The 12126-nt window shown below is 40.6% G+C and overlaps 2 protein-coding genes across 4 annotated transcripts in view; one reads left to right on the top strand and one right to left on the bottom strand.

Moving 5' to 3' along the window:
* LOC136857030 (Golgi-associated PDZ and coiled-coil motif-containing protein) overlaps window positions 1–12126 on the bottom strand; it is a 524409-nt gene that overhangs the window by 249971 nt on the left and 262312 nt on the right. The window lies entirely within an intron of this gene.
* The window catches only part of LOC136857029 (putative leucine-rich repeat-containing protein DDB_G0290503), a 232993-nt gene continuing 230915 nt past the window's right edge, over window positions 10049–12126 (top strand). For all 3 annotated transcript variants that reach the window (XM_067135377.2, XM_067135376.2, XM_067135375.2), the window contains exon 1: window positions 10049–10187. In XM_067135377.2, the coding sequence (XP_066991478.2) occupies window positions 10068–10187 (120 nt within the window). In that variant the 5' untranslated portion in view covers window positions 10049–10067. The remainder of the gene's footprint in view (window positions 10188–12126) is intronic.

Here is a 12126-nt window from a genome sequence, read left to right as displayed (position 1 = left end):
TTTCCATTTTCTTAAGTGTAGGTTAAAATACAAACGTATTAAGCAAGTCGCAAGTATCATCTAGCCCGTACAATGGTTCTGCAGTGAGATTAAGGCAAAAAAAATAGGTAATGGACTATCAAAACCCCTAAAATGTATGCAACTCAACTACATACCAGTAGAGCGGGCTAGATAACACTTGCGAATTGCTTAAATACGTTTACATTCTAATCTATTGGCCCCTAAAAATCCTTTCCCTAACGAGTCATTATCCTCAAAGTCCACTGTCAACGCCTTTCTCCTGAAAATAAAACGAGACGTAAATAATGGAATTTTAACAATTGAATTATCATGTCCATGTGAAGGAAATGGACCAGAATGTAGGCATCTGTAGCTCGGTCATTGTGTATAATCTCTCTTACTGAGAAATGGTTGTTCGAGAAAAGTTAATTCACAGCTAGAGTAAAAGGGTGGTAACACACCGGTAAGCCAATGCATTATAACCACCCGGATCCGGAGACATTTAGCGCGCCTGGAGAAGGGAATGTAACAATTGATTTGCTGGTAACATGGTATATATAGTGCAGGTAAACGGGCTTGCTCTTAGTACTGTCCCCGGCATCAGAATGGGAAAATGGGCCGATCTCTCCGCTTTTGATAGAGGGCAAATTGTGATGACATGACGCCTTGGTACCACCATCTCTGAAACGGCGGCGCTTATGGCTTGCTCTCGTGCCGCTGTTGTGAGCACGTATCAAATGCGGTGCAACGATGGGAAAACAACGACGCGTCATCCATCCGTGTGTCGAACGCAGCTCATTGATACCAGAGGTCGGCGGACGCTGTCGCGCATTGTTCGGAGCGACCACAGGGCCAACAACAATTCGAGAAATCGCCAACAGGTACAACGGAGATGAAGAGCCCAATACTTCCCAGCACATCGAACGCTGCTGCAGATGGGACTGCGGAGTCGAAGACCCGGTCGTACCCCAGTACTGACTACACTCGGGTCCCGGGTTCGATTCCCGGCAGGGTCGGCAATTTTAACCATAATTGGTTAATTCCCCTAGCGCGGGGACTGGGTGTATGTGTCATCCTCATCATCATTTCATCCTCATCACGACGCGCAGGTCGCCTACGGGAATCAAATCAAAAGACCTGCACCTGGCGAGCCAAAGTATTTGGACACATCCCGGCATTTAAAAGCCATACGCCATTTCATCACCTCTGTACTGGGGATGATTCGAAAAAGGTCGCTTGGTACGATGAAGATTCCTAGTTGATCACGCCGACGGCCGAGATCGTGTACGCAAATTTCCATCGGAAGCTATGGCACGTGGTTGCATGGTCGGGTGGAGACAAGTTGGTAGAGGAGGTGTGAAGGTCTGGGCAATGTTTTCATGGGACATATTCGGGACACTTTCATGTCAATATTGGGACCGACTTCCTCCATGATAAACCTAACGAAGCAAATTAACCGAAAAATTGTGGGCAGTTTACAGCCAAGCCCATACATTTTATTCGTTTCGGACGTCATGTTATACTTTATTCTCCATTTGAGTCATCATCTGAGTCACTGAAGCCATTATTCTGATATACATCAATGAGCCATTGTATTACGACTACCTACCTTATACGATGTAGGCCCACCTTTTGCCCCCAGAACCGCGGCCACTCGGCGAGGCATCGATTCACAGAGGCGACGGAAGGTATCCTAGGGTATCTGCACCACAAGCACACCAGCAGGTCGTCCAGGTGTCGTACACAGTTGGGCGGTGGTGATGTAGCACAACCCCACTTCTCCAAGTCGAACCACAAATGTTAAATAGGGTTCATATCGGGGCTATTTGGGCACCACGGCATTAAAGCAAATCCGTTATGTTCCTCAAACCAGTCCTTCACAATTCTATCAGTATGGCATGGCGCATTGTCCTGTTGGAAGAATCCAATCACCATCAAGGAACACTGTTAACATGAACGAATGGATTTAGTTCCAAGTAACGTCCAGATACCGAATAGCTGGTAGGGATTGGCGTGCCTATCTCCCGACAGGTTGACCATGTAGGTGGTTAAGGTAAATTGAGATATCAAATAAAAAGCGTTTAACATACTCATTTTTCACGAAAAGTCCTGCGCTTGCAATCTACCAATGCCAAGGTCCAGTGGTGGAATGATCTGGCCACAGATAGCGGTGAAGACTGTATTCAGTTCAGTTCAGTTCAGTTTATGAACTCGCTTAATTATTTCATAATATTTCATAATATTCACATTTGACTCACGTCCTCTCTACCGCCTGCTTTTAAACCAAGCCACATAGCTACCGTATATTGCCATCTGTCCCCCTCCACCTATCGCGTGTACTCTTTCATTGCCGTCATATCATCACACTGTCACGCCTCTTAGTTTTTTGTTTACGATCTCAATAACACTTTCCGCTCTCCAAGTCCCCATATACGTTGATCAGATATTAATTTCCCTCTGTCCAAAGTCCCACACTCACATATCTTCACCCCTCAGTAGTTCCACTGCCCTCTCCTACTTACCCCTTATATGTTGACCCGGTGTTGTTTGTTTCGTAGAAGTCGCTGAGACGGGTCACTCTAGCGTGAAGATTAGTATACCTTGTGTCCCTGTGATTTTCCTATATCTCCTAGTATTGTATACATAATTTAATCACTCTCAGTTGTCTAGGTGCTACGTCTTCTAATGAACTATTTCAAGTGCTTCGAAACCATTTTGTGAGTCAGTACTTATCAGAGCAAATTACGAACTGCATTGGTGTCCTACATTATCGGCATTGTGTGCGAGTGTAGAACTAGTACAAATATAATAAAGTATCGTGTCTGGGTGAAATAACGAGCCCAAATCAACTTCGAACAAGAACAACAGTGTATGAACTCCCCATTCCTCACAGCGCCTCCATAGCCCGGATCGAATAGCTCGAATACTGTAATGGATCAGTGTGTCCAGTACCAGTATTTATCAGATTATGGATGTTCCAGAGGAATAGCAAGATAACAAAAGAAAGTTATCTAACGGCCCGGTTTCTAGCTAGACGATACATCAAAGTATCGGGACAAGTAAACTTTCTACTACGATAACAATGTATGAGAAATGGAAGATCAGAATTTTGTATCCATACTCTCGTTAGAAAGGATTCTTCGGTAAAATATAAATTAACAACGGTAGTGTGCAGGAAATAAATAAATAAATAAATAAATAAATAAATAAATAAATAAATAAATAATCGCATATATTTCAATTATCATTCGTTGTAAGATCAACTAGTAATGCGTATAAAATCGAAAAATTTATGTTCTACAAACTTTTTACGTGGCCTTTATTTTTTTTACAAGTTGCTTTAAGTCACACAGACACAGATAGGTCTTATGGCGACGATGGGACAGGAAAGTGTTGGGAGTGGGAAGGAAGCAGCTACGGCCTTAATTAAGGTACAACCCCAGCATTTGCCTGGTGTGAAAATGGGAAAGCATGGGAAACCATCTTCAGGGCTACCGACAGTGGTGTTCGAACCCACTATCTCCCGAATACTGGATACTGGCCGCACTTAACGACTGCAGCCATCGAGCTCGGTTGTAACCTTTATGGATATGATCTATATTAATGGAAATATTTGAGAATTAATTTTTAGATGTTCGTTTAAATTACTATTTCATCCAGCTTGAACAAAATTATTTATAGCCTGAATTGTAGTACCTTATTCCGTGACTTTAAATATCGATTTTCATGAAATTCTGTTGAGCTGTTTTCTCGTGATGCACAGTAACACATACATAGAAATTAAAACCCTGCACTTGTTCTTACTGTGGACGTGACCGACACAAAAATAGGTTTATTTTGTAATCCTTACGAAATTACAGGCCAAACTTTTCTTTTATTTATATAAATGGAGCCTCCGTCGCCATATTTTGAGAACAAGTTCACACCTAGCCAATTTTTAATCCTTTTCTACTGTCGGAGATCTCACCGTCTGATTGACTTAATAAATCGATTCTGAGCCGGAGTGGAGATTCTAGCCGTTTCTGGTTAATTCCTCTGGCTTAGTAAATCGGTGTTTGCGTTAATCTTCATACATGCATCTTCATTCACACTCCACACTACAAACCACTAGATACATCCCTCCACATAGGGTTGGCGTTAGGAGATCCACATGGCCATAAAACTGAACTTAATACGGGTACAGCGACTTCAATCAATTAGGAAAAAGGTTACGAGTCGTAAGAAGAAAATATATGGATAAGTGAAAAATGGAAATAAAGACAACTGAGGTAAACCGAGTGAAAATTTAGATTTTTTAAGTAACGGGTTGTCACAATTGCCCATCTCTAGCCAAGAAGACAACCTAAGTTCGTTTAAGGAAAGAAACCTTGTGCCTTGCAGATGAACGGCCGAAATCGAATTCTGATGATTAACATATAATTTAATGTTACACTAGTTTGTAAACGATGACAACAATGACAATTATTAAGGAAGAACCAGGAAACGGCCTGATTATTACCCACATTAATGCAAGAAGGTGGTTCAAACACTACAGAATACAGAAGTGATGGCTTGGCAATTTCAGCAAGAAATAGATCCAAGAGTGGAAGATGTTGCTGAGACTTGTAAGATCAAGGTCATCAGCCCCGGAAGCTTAACAATCCGTTCACCTCTGCATCCGTTGTATTTGTTCTGGAGCGTGTACGTTGATAAATGCGATGACGATTAGAACGGGATCAGTCGTGGGCTTGCGAAAGGTACAATCACAGAATTTTCCTTCAGTTCAGGTTGGGAACCAAAGCAAATGTCTGTGAAAGCCGATGGTGAAATTTATACACATCTCCAGGGGCTGTTTTAATACATTACTGACTAGCTGTGAGCTCCTCAAAGTTTCACATGAATGGTTATGTATTGTAACCGACAGGTAGATGAATAGTTTACAGTCACTCAAAAAAGAAGAAGAATGAGAGCATGGTAGTGTGTAAGTTTCTCCCAGGTAAACTTTCCTCACAAACAAATGAACCTGTAGGTATAATGTTTGTCGTCGATATCCACATGGTTTGCACCTACACGTGAGATGAATTACATTTTGATAATTAAGTCTAACAAAATATTAAATACGAAGAACACGCCCTATGCGCTCATTTATTTTTAGAAAGACTATACATCCCGCCACACTAGAAGAGAAATGACGAATATGCATCCAGTTTGAAGGCTACTTAAGTCACAATCATACGTGCACCGAATTCTGACTAACGTAGCTAATCAACAATTATACCGCGGATGGGAGAAAGGAAACAAGTATTCTGGTCAAGTGAAGGAAACCTTACTGAAATGACTGGTAGTAATGTCTTTCTTGATGCATCCTGAACAACCTCACAATGATTGATAAATCAACAACGCATCGGTGTGTGGGGTATTCACTTAATAAGACGCTGACAGGTGAATGGGAAAGGATTTCAAATTAAAGACTGTCGATTATATATAGTAGGCTGAATATGGACGTCACTAACTGGCATCGTTAAAAATGCAATGCATATGTACATTGAAGAGAAAGAAATGTTGAACAGGAGTCATGTTAGGCTGTCGTATCACTCATTTCCGAAGATCTTCATGCTCCATTGCAGACATAACGGCGGCCTTCACGCTTCACCACGCATTCTAATGTTTCGCTGTCCAAAGAATGAGCGAGCCGCCACCAGCATGTATGACAAGCAGATCCCTCCTGTAAGGCAATCCAAGCTGCAAAATCCCTTTGATGGACTTTTAGTCTATTATGTTACGATAGTTACGGCTATCACTTTCCTACAGCAACAAAAAACCGTTATACTGCTATAGGATTTCGCAACAAAATACAATTACCTATCGAAGACATAGCTAAGGGACGGAACTTCATCGTCTTTCATGCGCAGCACAGACTGTAAACACACTGATAACGAATTCAATTTTTTTTTGTTTGTTCCTTTGAACGAAAATAGGTTATTTATAATTCGACCCCGCTGAATCCAAATCTGAAAGTAGAAATGCTGTATCACCTACCGTTTTTCCCTTTGTAATAATATATGCAAATATGAAATTATTTCTGTTTGCTCATGAAATAAGATTTAAATACTGAAGAGAACAATTACGAAATATTTTAAAAATAAAAAACATATAGGATCGATTTTGACTGTTCAATGAAGAAACTTCATGCAAGAAAAATAAAGGAAAGAAATACATACCGTACTCACGTGTTAAAAATTTCTTTCTCGAACTCTCCCGTTTGTTAACTGCCATCAGAAACCTCTTCCTTGAGATCCAACAGCAGTCTGCTAACATGTTCTGTACCGATTTTTCTGCATATCGTTTCTCCATGACAGATATATTCAGGTGAAATCTCTCGCCTCATTCGTCACTAACAGCGCTAAACTTAGGAAGGGTGGGGGGAAGTCCAAGTGCGAGTGTAAAAACTGAATTTTCAAGGACATATTGCATCCCATACGCTGATAAAACTCCAACAAGTTCTTCATAAGTTCCTTGTAGATATCAGCTTTCACATTCCCAAGAAAATTAAAGCATACTTGTCTGAAAGCTAATCGTACGTATTTCTCTTTTTCTGTTAGCAATTCCACTAAGTTATCATGAATCATCTCACGGATTTGAGGTCCAATAAATATGCCTTCTTTTAACTAACTATCAATGAGTTTAGGATTTTTTTCTCAAGTCCCGAAACAATCACCATGTTTATCCAAAGCTTAAACATAGTGAGATATAGTTCTAAATATAGTATAAACTCTGACACTAGGATACGATGATTTGAAAGATACTAAGCACGTGACTGAATGAAAATAGGAGAAAAACTGGCTGTGAAAAAAACTTTGTTCCGAAAGTAGTTGCAGTAACTGGAGGGAAAAAACAACAGTATGATGCACAGATCTTTCACATATGAAGCCTTGTAGTTTAAACTCCATTAAATCGATGTATTCATATGAAGAGTCTGAATTTTCTTGATGACTCTTGAATTCAAAAATTTTAAAAATTACAAAACTCCGAATTTCCTTCCATTCGCGCAATTCTATAATACCACCATTTATGTCATTACTGTTGTTACGATATTATGCTGTTCTAAAGGGCTAATATCCATCAATAATGTAATATCCATGATTTTGGCTATAGTGACCTTAGGCGATATTAGCAGAGACGCTTTACCGTAAAAAAAAGCCTTAATTTTTAGTATGTTCTGTGGTGAGGCGAATGAAGGAGGATAGGTTAGCTAGGAGAATAATTGACTCTGTTATGGAGGGTAAGAGAAGTAGAGGGAGACCAAGACGAAGATGGCCAGACTCAGTTTCTAACGATTTAAAGATAAGAGAAATAGAACTAAATGAGGCCACAGCACTAGTTGCAAGTAGAGGATTCTGGCGACATTTTGTAAATTCATAGAGGCTTGCAGACTGAACACTGAAAGGCATAAAGGTCTGTAATGATGCACGTAGTGTATGTATGTGGCATTTCTTTTTTCTGTACGAATACAACTGAAGTGACCTATAATAGCGGTGATAATTTATTTTGCACTCATGCTCATAACAAAGAGAAATATCAGCTACATTTTGAAATCTATTGTAAAAAAGCAAAAATCGAGTTCAGATACGCCCGTCTTGTATCGACAGATTTACCACCAGGTATTAGAACTCCTCTGGGGCAAAATTTCTGACACCTCGGCGAAAACCGCAAAAACATTATTATTTTTATTGTTGTTGTTTGAGTCATCAGTCCATAGACTGATTTGATGCAGCTCTCCATGTCACCCTACCCTGTGCTTATCTTTTCATTTCTACGAACTACTACAGTACCTCATACATTTGCTCTTATACGCTTGTCATATTCATACCTTGGTCTAACCCTGTCGTTCTTACCCCTACATTTCCCTCAATAAACCAACTGAACAAGTCATGGGTATCTTAAGATGACGTGTCCTTTCATTCTATCTCTTCTTCTCGTCAAATTGAGCCAAATACATCTCTCACCAATTCCATTCAGTATCTCTTCATTCATGATTCGATCTATCCATCTCACCTTCAGCATTCAGCGTTTACTTCATATAGGCGGTCTGTTGTTTACAGAAGTCTACTGTAAGCATCCCTCCATCACTTCCTCCGGCAGTCTCTTCCGTGTTTCGGTTGTTTTGTAAAATGCCGTTATCTTGTGAGTCCCATGGAATCACATCCCAGTCTGACGTTACGTCCACTAACTTCTGTCATTCATTCTGTACTTTTCCTCATCTGATCTTCGTCAAATGCTCTTTCTCTTCTACTCCAAGAGTACTAGGTAGGCCTACTCGAGGGCGGGAGAACATATTTTACTTTAATGGGCCGTGTAGCCGTAAGCTTACATTCAGGAGATGGCGGGTCCGAACCCCACCATCGGCAGCCCTGAAGATGGTTTCTTGTGGTTTCCCACTTTTACACCAAGAAATAAAATAAGCCCAAGCCGCTTCTTTCCCGGTCCTTCCCCCACCCCAATAGTTCGCTGAATACCTATCTTAGGGTGATGTAATACCACTAGCAATATATATATATATATATATATACATCAGGCTGGTGCTGCCTTTCGTTCAATATATTGTTCCACCAGGGAGGTCTCATCTTTTCCCTCAATAAGGTACCATAAGCCTTCAAGCTCTACACAGTTTGTTTATTTTACTCCTAGAATTTCTAAACATTACGCTGTGCGTTCTGAAAATCACATCCTGGTAAGATGCTTGGCGGTTTGCTACTATACAATTGTTTCTTTCTTCAAATGCAATCTGTAAGCTTAATCAATGATCGCACTCTCCTCTCCATAATGTTTTAAACAATTTGCAAACAAAATACTAATAAAAAAACATGTACAACCATTAACAACTGAAAGGACGATAACTACATTCTACTGTGATTAATGAAAAAGGAGAAGTACTGTATAATGACGGCAATCACCGCCATCTTATTAGAGAACTTCTCTACAACTAAACCTACTGTAGGTCAAAAAGTGCTCTGCCAACATGGACATATAGTTTCAAAATTTCCGGATTGATTAATGAATTTAAAGCGAGATCTAAATAATAATAATAAATAATAATAATAATAATAATAATAATAATAATAATAATAATAATAATAATAACCCTGTGAGCTTACATTAGGAAGATGGTTACTTCGAACCCCACCGTCGGCAGCCCTGAACATGGTTTGTCATGGTTTCCCATTTTCACACCAGTCACATCCTGGGGCTGTATCTTAATTAAGGCCACGGTCGCTACCCTCCCAATCCTCTTTCCCATCCTTGCCGTCGCCGAAAACCTTCGATGTGTTATTGTGCAGTTAAACCACTAACGGTAACAAAAAATTAATTAAATAAATAAAATTAATTAAGAGTGCTTCGGGCTTTACAACATTCAATACAATTACTGGTTTTCTACATTTCATTGACAACTTTTAGTGTTTCCGGAGACGCCGAGGTGCTGTAATTTTGTCCCAAAGGAGTTCAAAAACCACCGGACAAGTTCGGGATCGAACTCTAGACTCAGACAACCACCATTTCTACCGTATGAGTCAGTCACTCGATCCGGCAAGACACTTTTCGGCTTACCAATATCGTAATCATAACTTTCTAGATAGATGAGTGACAAGAACAAACTTCATATTCATTTGGAATTGGACCTATAAATATGGAATAAATCTGAGTAGGACGCTCTGCAGTCGTAAGTTAAGAAGTGGATAAAAGTACTAAGAACACTTGTCACACGTAAATGCCAGCCGAGGATGTACCTATTCGCTAGGGCGGAAATAACCAAGGACTTCAACGTGACGAATGGTTTTGAAAGCAGGTGTACACATTTTATAAGCGATCCAACTCGAATAGTTACATAACATCAGGAAATTCTCGACAGATCACATAGGGTGACAGCGAAAGTACTGAGGGAATGGTGTAAATTAGACGTCACACGACCCGTCGCATCAATGGAATGAAGAGTGGTGAATGAAAGGAATGGCGCGACTGGTGCCGCTATCTGGTGGTCAGGCCAACATCCCAGTAGTGTTGAAGACGGCGGTCTACAGTGCTGTGTTGAGATGTGGAGGTTGCTGCTGTCGCTGTTGCTGCTGTACCTCGTACCAGCCGCGAGGACCGCGTCCGCGGCGATTTCTTCCGCCGGCTCTTTGTCGGGCTTCCGGGCGGCCATCAGCCAACAGGTATCGTAACGAGTATATACATTATACGTTAACACTGGGACAACACGAGCACACACGCGTTAGAATGTCCTAATATTTTCTTCTACTGTTTTCATGTGTGTATTTGTGATTTTTCGGCAACAGTCCAGCAGCAAGTCTTTCCAGATAAGTAGACAAATTTTACTTCATTGTTACACTACACTACAACTAGAACAACTGTGATCCTTTTAAGACGGGTAATTTACTGCAGAATTACCTTGTATTCAAAAGTATCAAACCGCTTCCACAGGACCAGAAAATCCAACATAAACAACAGAGGGATAATATTCGATTGAATTATGCATAAGTAAAACACTATACCGTGCAAGAAAATGTTATACACAATCTTCATTCACCAATAACTTTCTTGAAAGTTTAACTGCGGATCGACAACAACACAATTTAGCACCATTCCAAGTATATCCATAAATTTTGCCGGTTCACCATGCACAATAGAACCTTGAAGTGCGATTGTCCCAAACGACATATTTTATTGGTTACAGACAGCAGTAATAATAATAATAATAATAATAATAATAATAATAATAATAATAATAATAATAATAATAATGTTTTCGGAGACGACGAGCTGCCGTAAATTTTGACTCGTAGATGTTTCTTTTACGTGCCGGTAAATCTACCGACACGAGGTGGTTGTATTTAAACATCATCAAATACTATGGACTGAACTGTGATGAAGCCCACGAACATAGGCTCAGAAAGTCAATGCACTGCCATCTGGGCCACCAAACCGGCAAAATTGCGTGATTATAAGTAGAAAGAGATTTTCTTCATTTTGGAACCAGGAACGCCAGTTCAAAACCGAGCTTGAGCACGCGTGGTGTGTATGTGTGTCTTATAACCTGTGTTATTGCGGGAACCATTAATGGAGTTAAGAACATGAAAATTCGATTATTCGGATCCCGTTAATTCGAACAGGTTTAGTATTCGTTTTCATTCTATACTTGTCTATGAAAATTGACATGGCTGGCACACAAATTCATTTTTTTTTTTAATGAATGTAATAGCAACTAAACAGTTCTCCACCCAATGGTGTAGCCATGATGAAACGTCGGATCGCGTGAGATCTCGGAAGTTAAAGAACATCGGGCGTGGTAACCACCTGAATGGATAGCCCGCGTGCTGCTGGCCAGAGGAGGAGCATAAAGGAACTGGCCACATTACCGCAAGTAAATTCTGGTTGAGAGTGCCTGATAGTAGTTCCTTGGCCTACCTACGGGCACTTACGAGGCCCCAGAGTCCAGGTTTGTATAAGGCACTACCTTTTTAGAGGGTTGTTTGAAGCACTGGCATGTAGCGGTCAGCGCTGAAGATTTGTACGTTAACAATGAACAGTTCAGTCGCCAAATGTTGGGTGTTAATTCGAGCGCAAGCTGTACTGTTAGGACACATCATACACAAGAGTTAAAACTTTTCCTCACGATATGCAACTATTAACGTTCCCCGTTTCAGCAATGAATTGTGCAATGCAATAACATATATTTTTGCTATTAATGAATATTTCAGATAATAAAACTTTCGGGAATATTGATCGTGCCCAGTCCCGCTTGAGTCAGATACACAGATCGCCAATATATCTCCGATTTAGGCAATGTCTGTTTAGTCGAAACGGGAAGGAGAGGATGATTGTCTACATGGGCGTACTTCCCCTTTAAGCAATAATAATAACCACCACATTTCAAATTGAACCGAGGGTGGAATTCGAATCCAGCTTTTCTCGAGCTTTGAAATATTCTGCACGTGCACTCACTGCAGGGGCTGCCTGGCCGAGGCGGTAAAGGCGTGCTCGGTTCGCCCGGAAGGACGTGGGTTCGAATCCTCGTCCGGAAGTCGTAAAATTTAAGAAATGAGATTTCCACTTCCGGAGGTGCATATGGTCCTGACGTTCACTCAGCCTACA

The sequence above is a fragment of the Anabrus simplex genome, chromosome 1 (assembly GCF_040414725.1).
Source record: "Anabrus simplex isolate iqAnaSimp1 chromosome 1, ASM4041472v1, whole genome shotgun sequence".
In the NCBI taxonomy this organism is placed as follows: Eukaryota; Metazoa; Arthropoda; class Insecta; order Orthoptera; family Tettigoniidae; genus Anabrus; species Anabrus simplex.
This window is presented reverse-complemented; position numbering and strand designations above follow the sequence as displayed.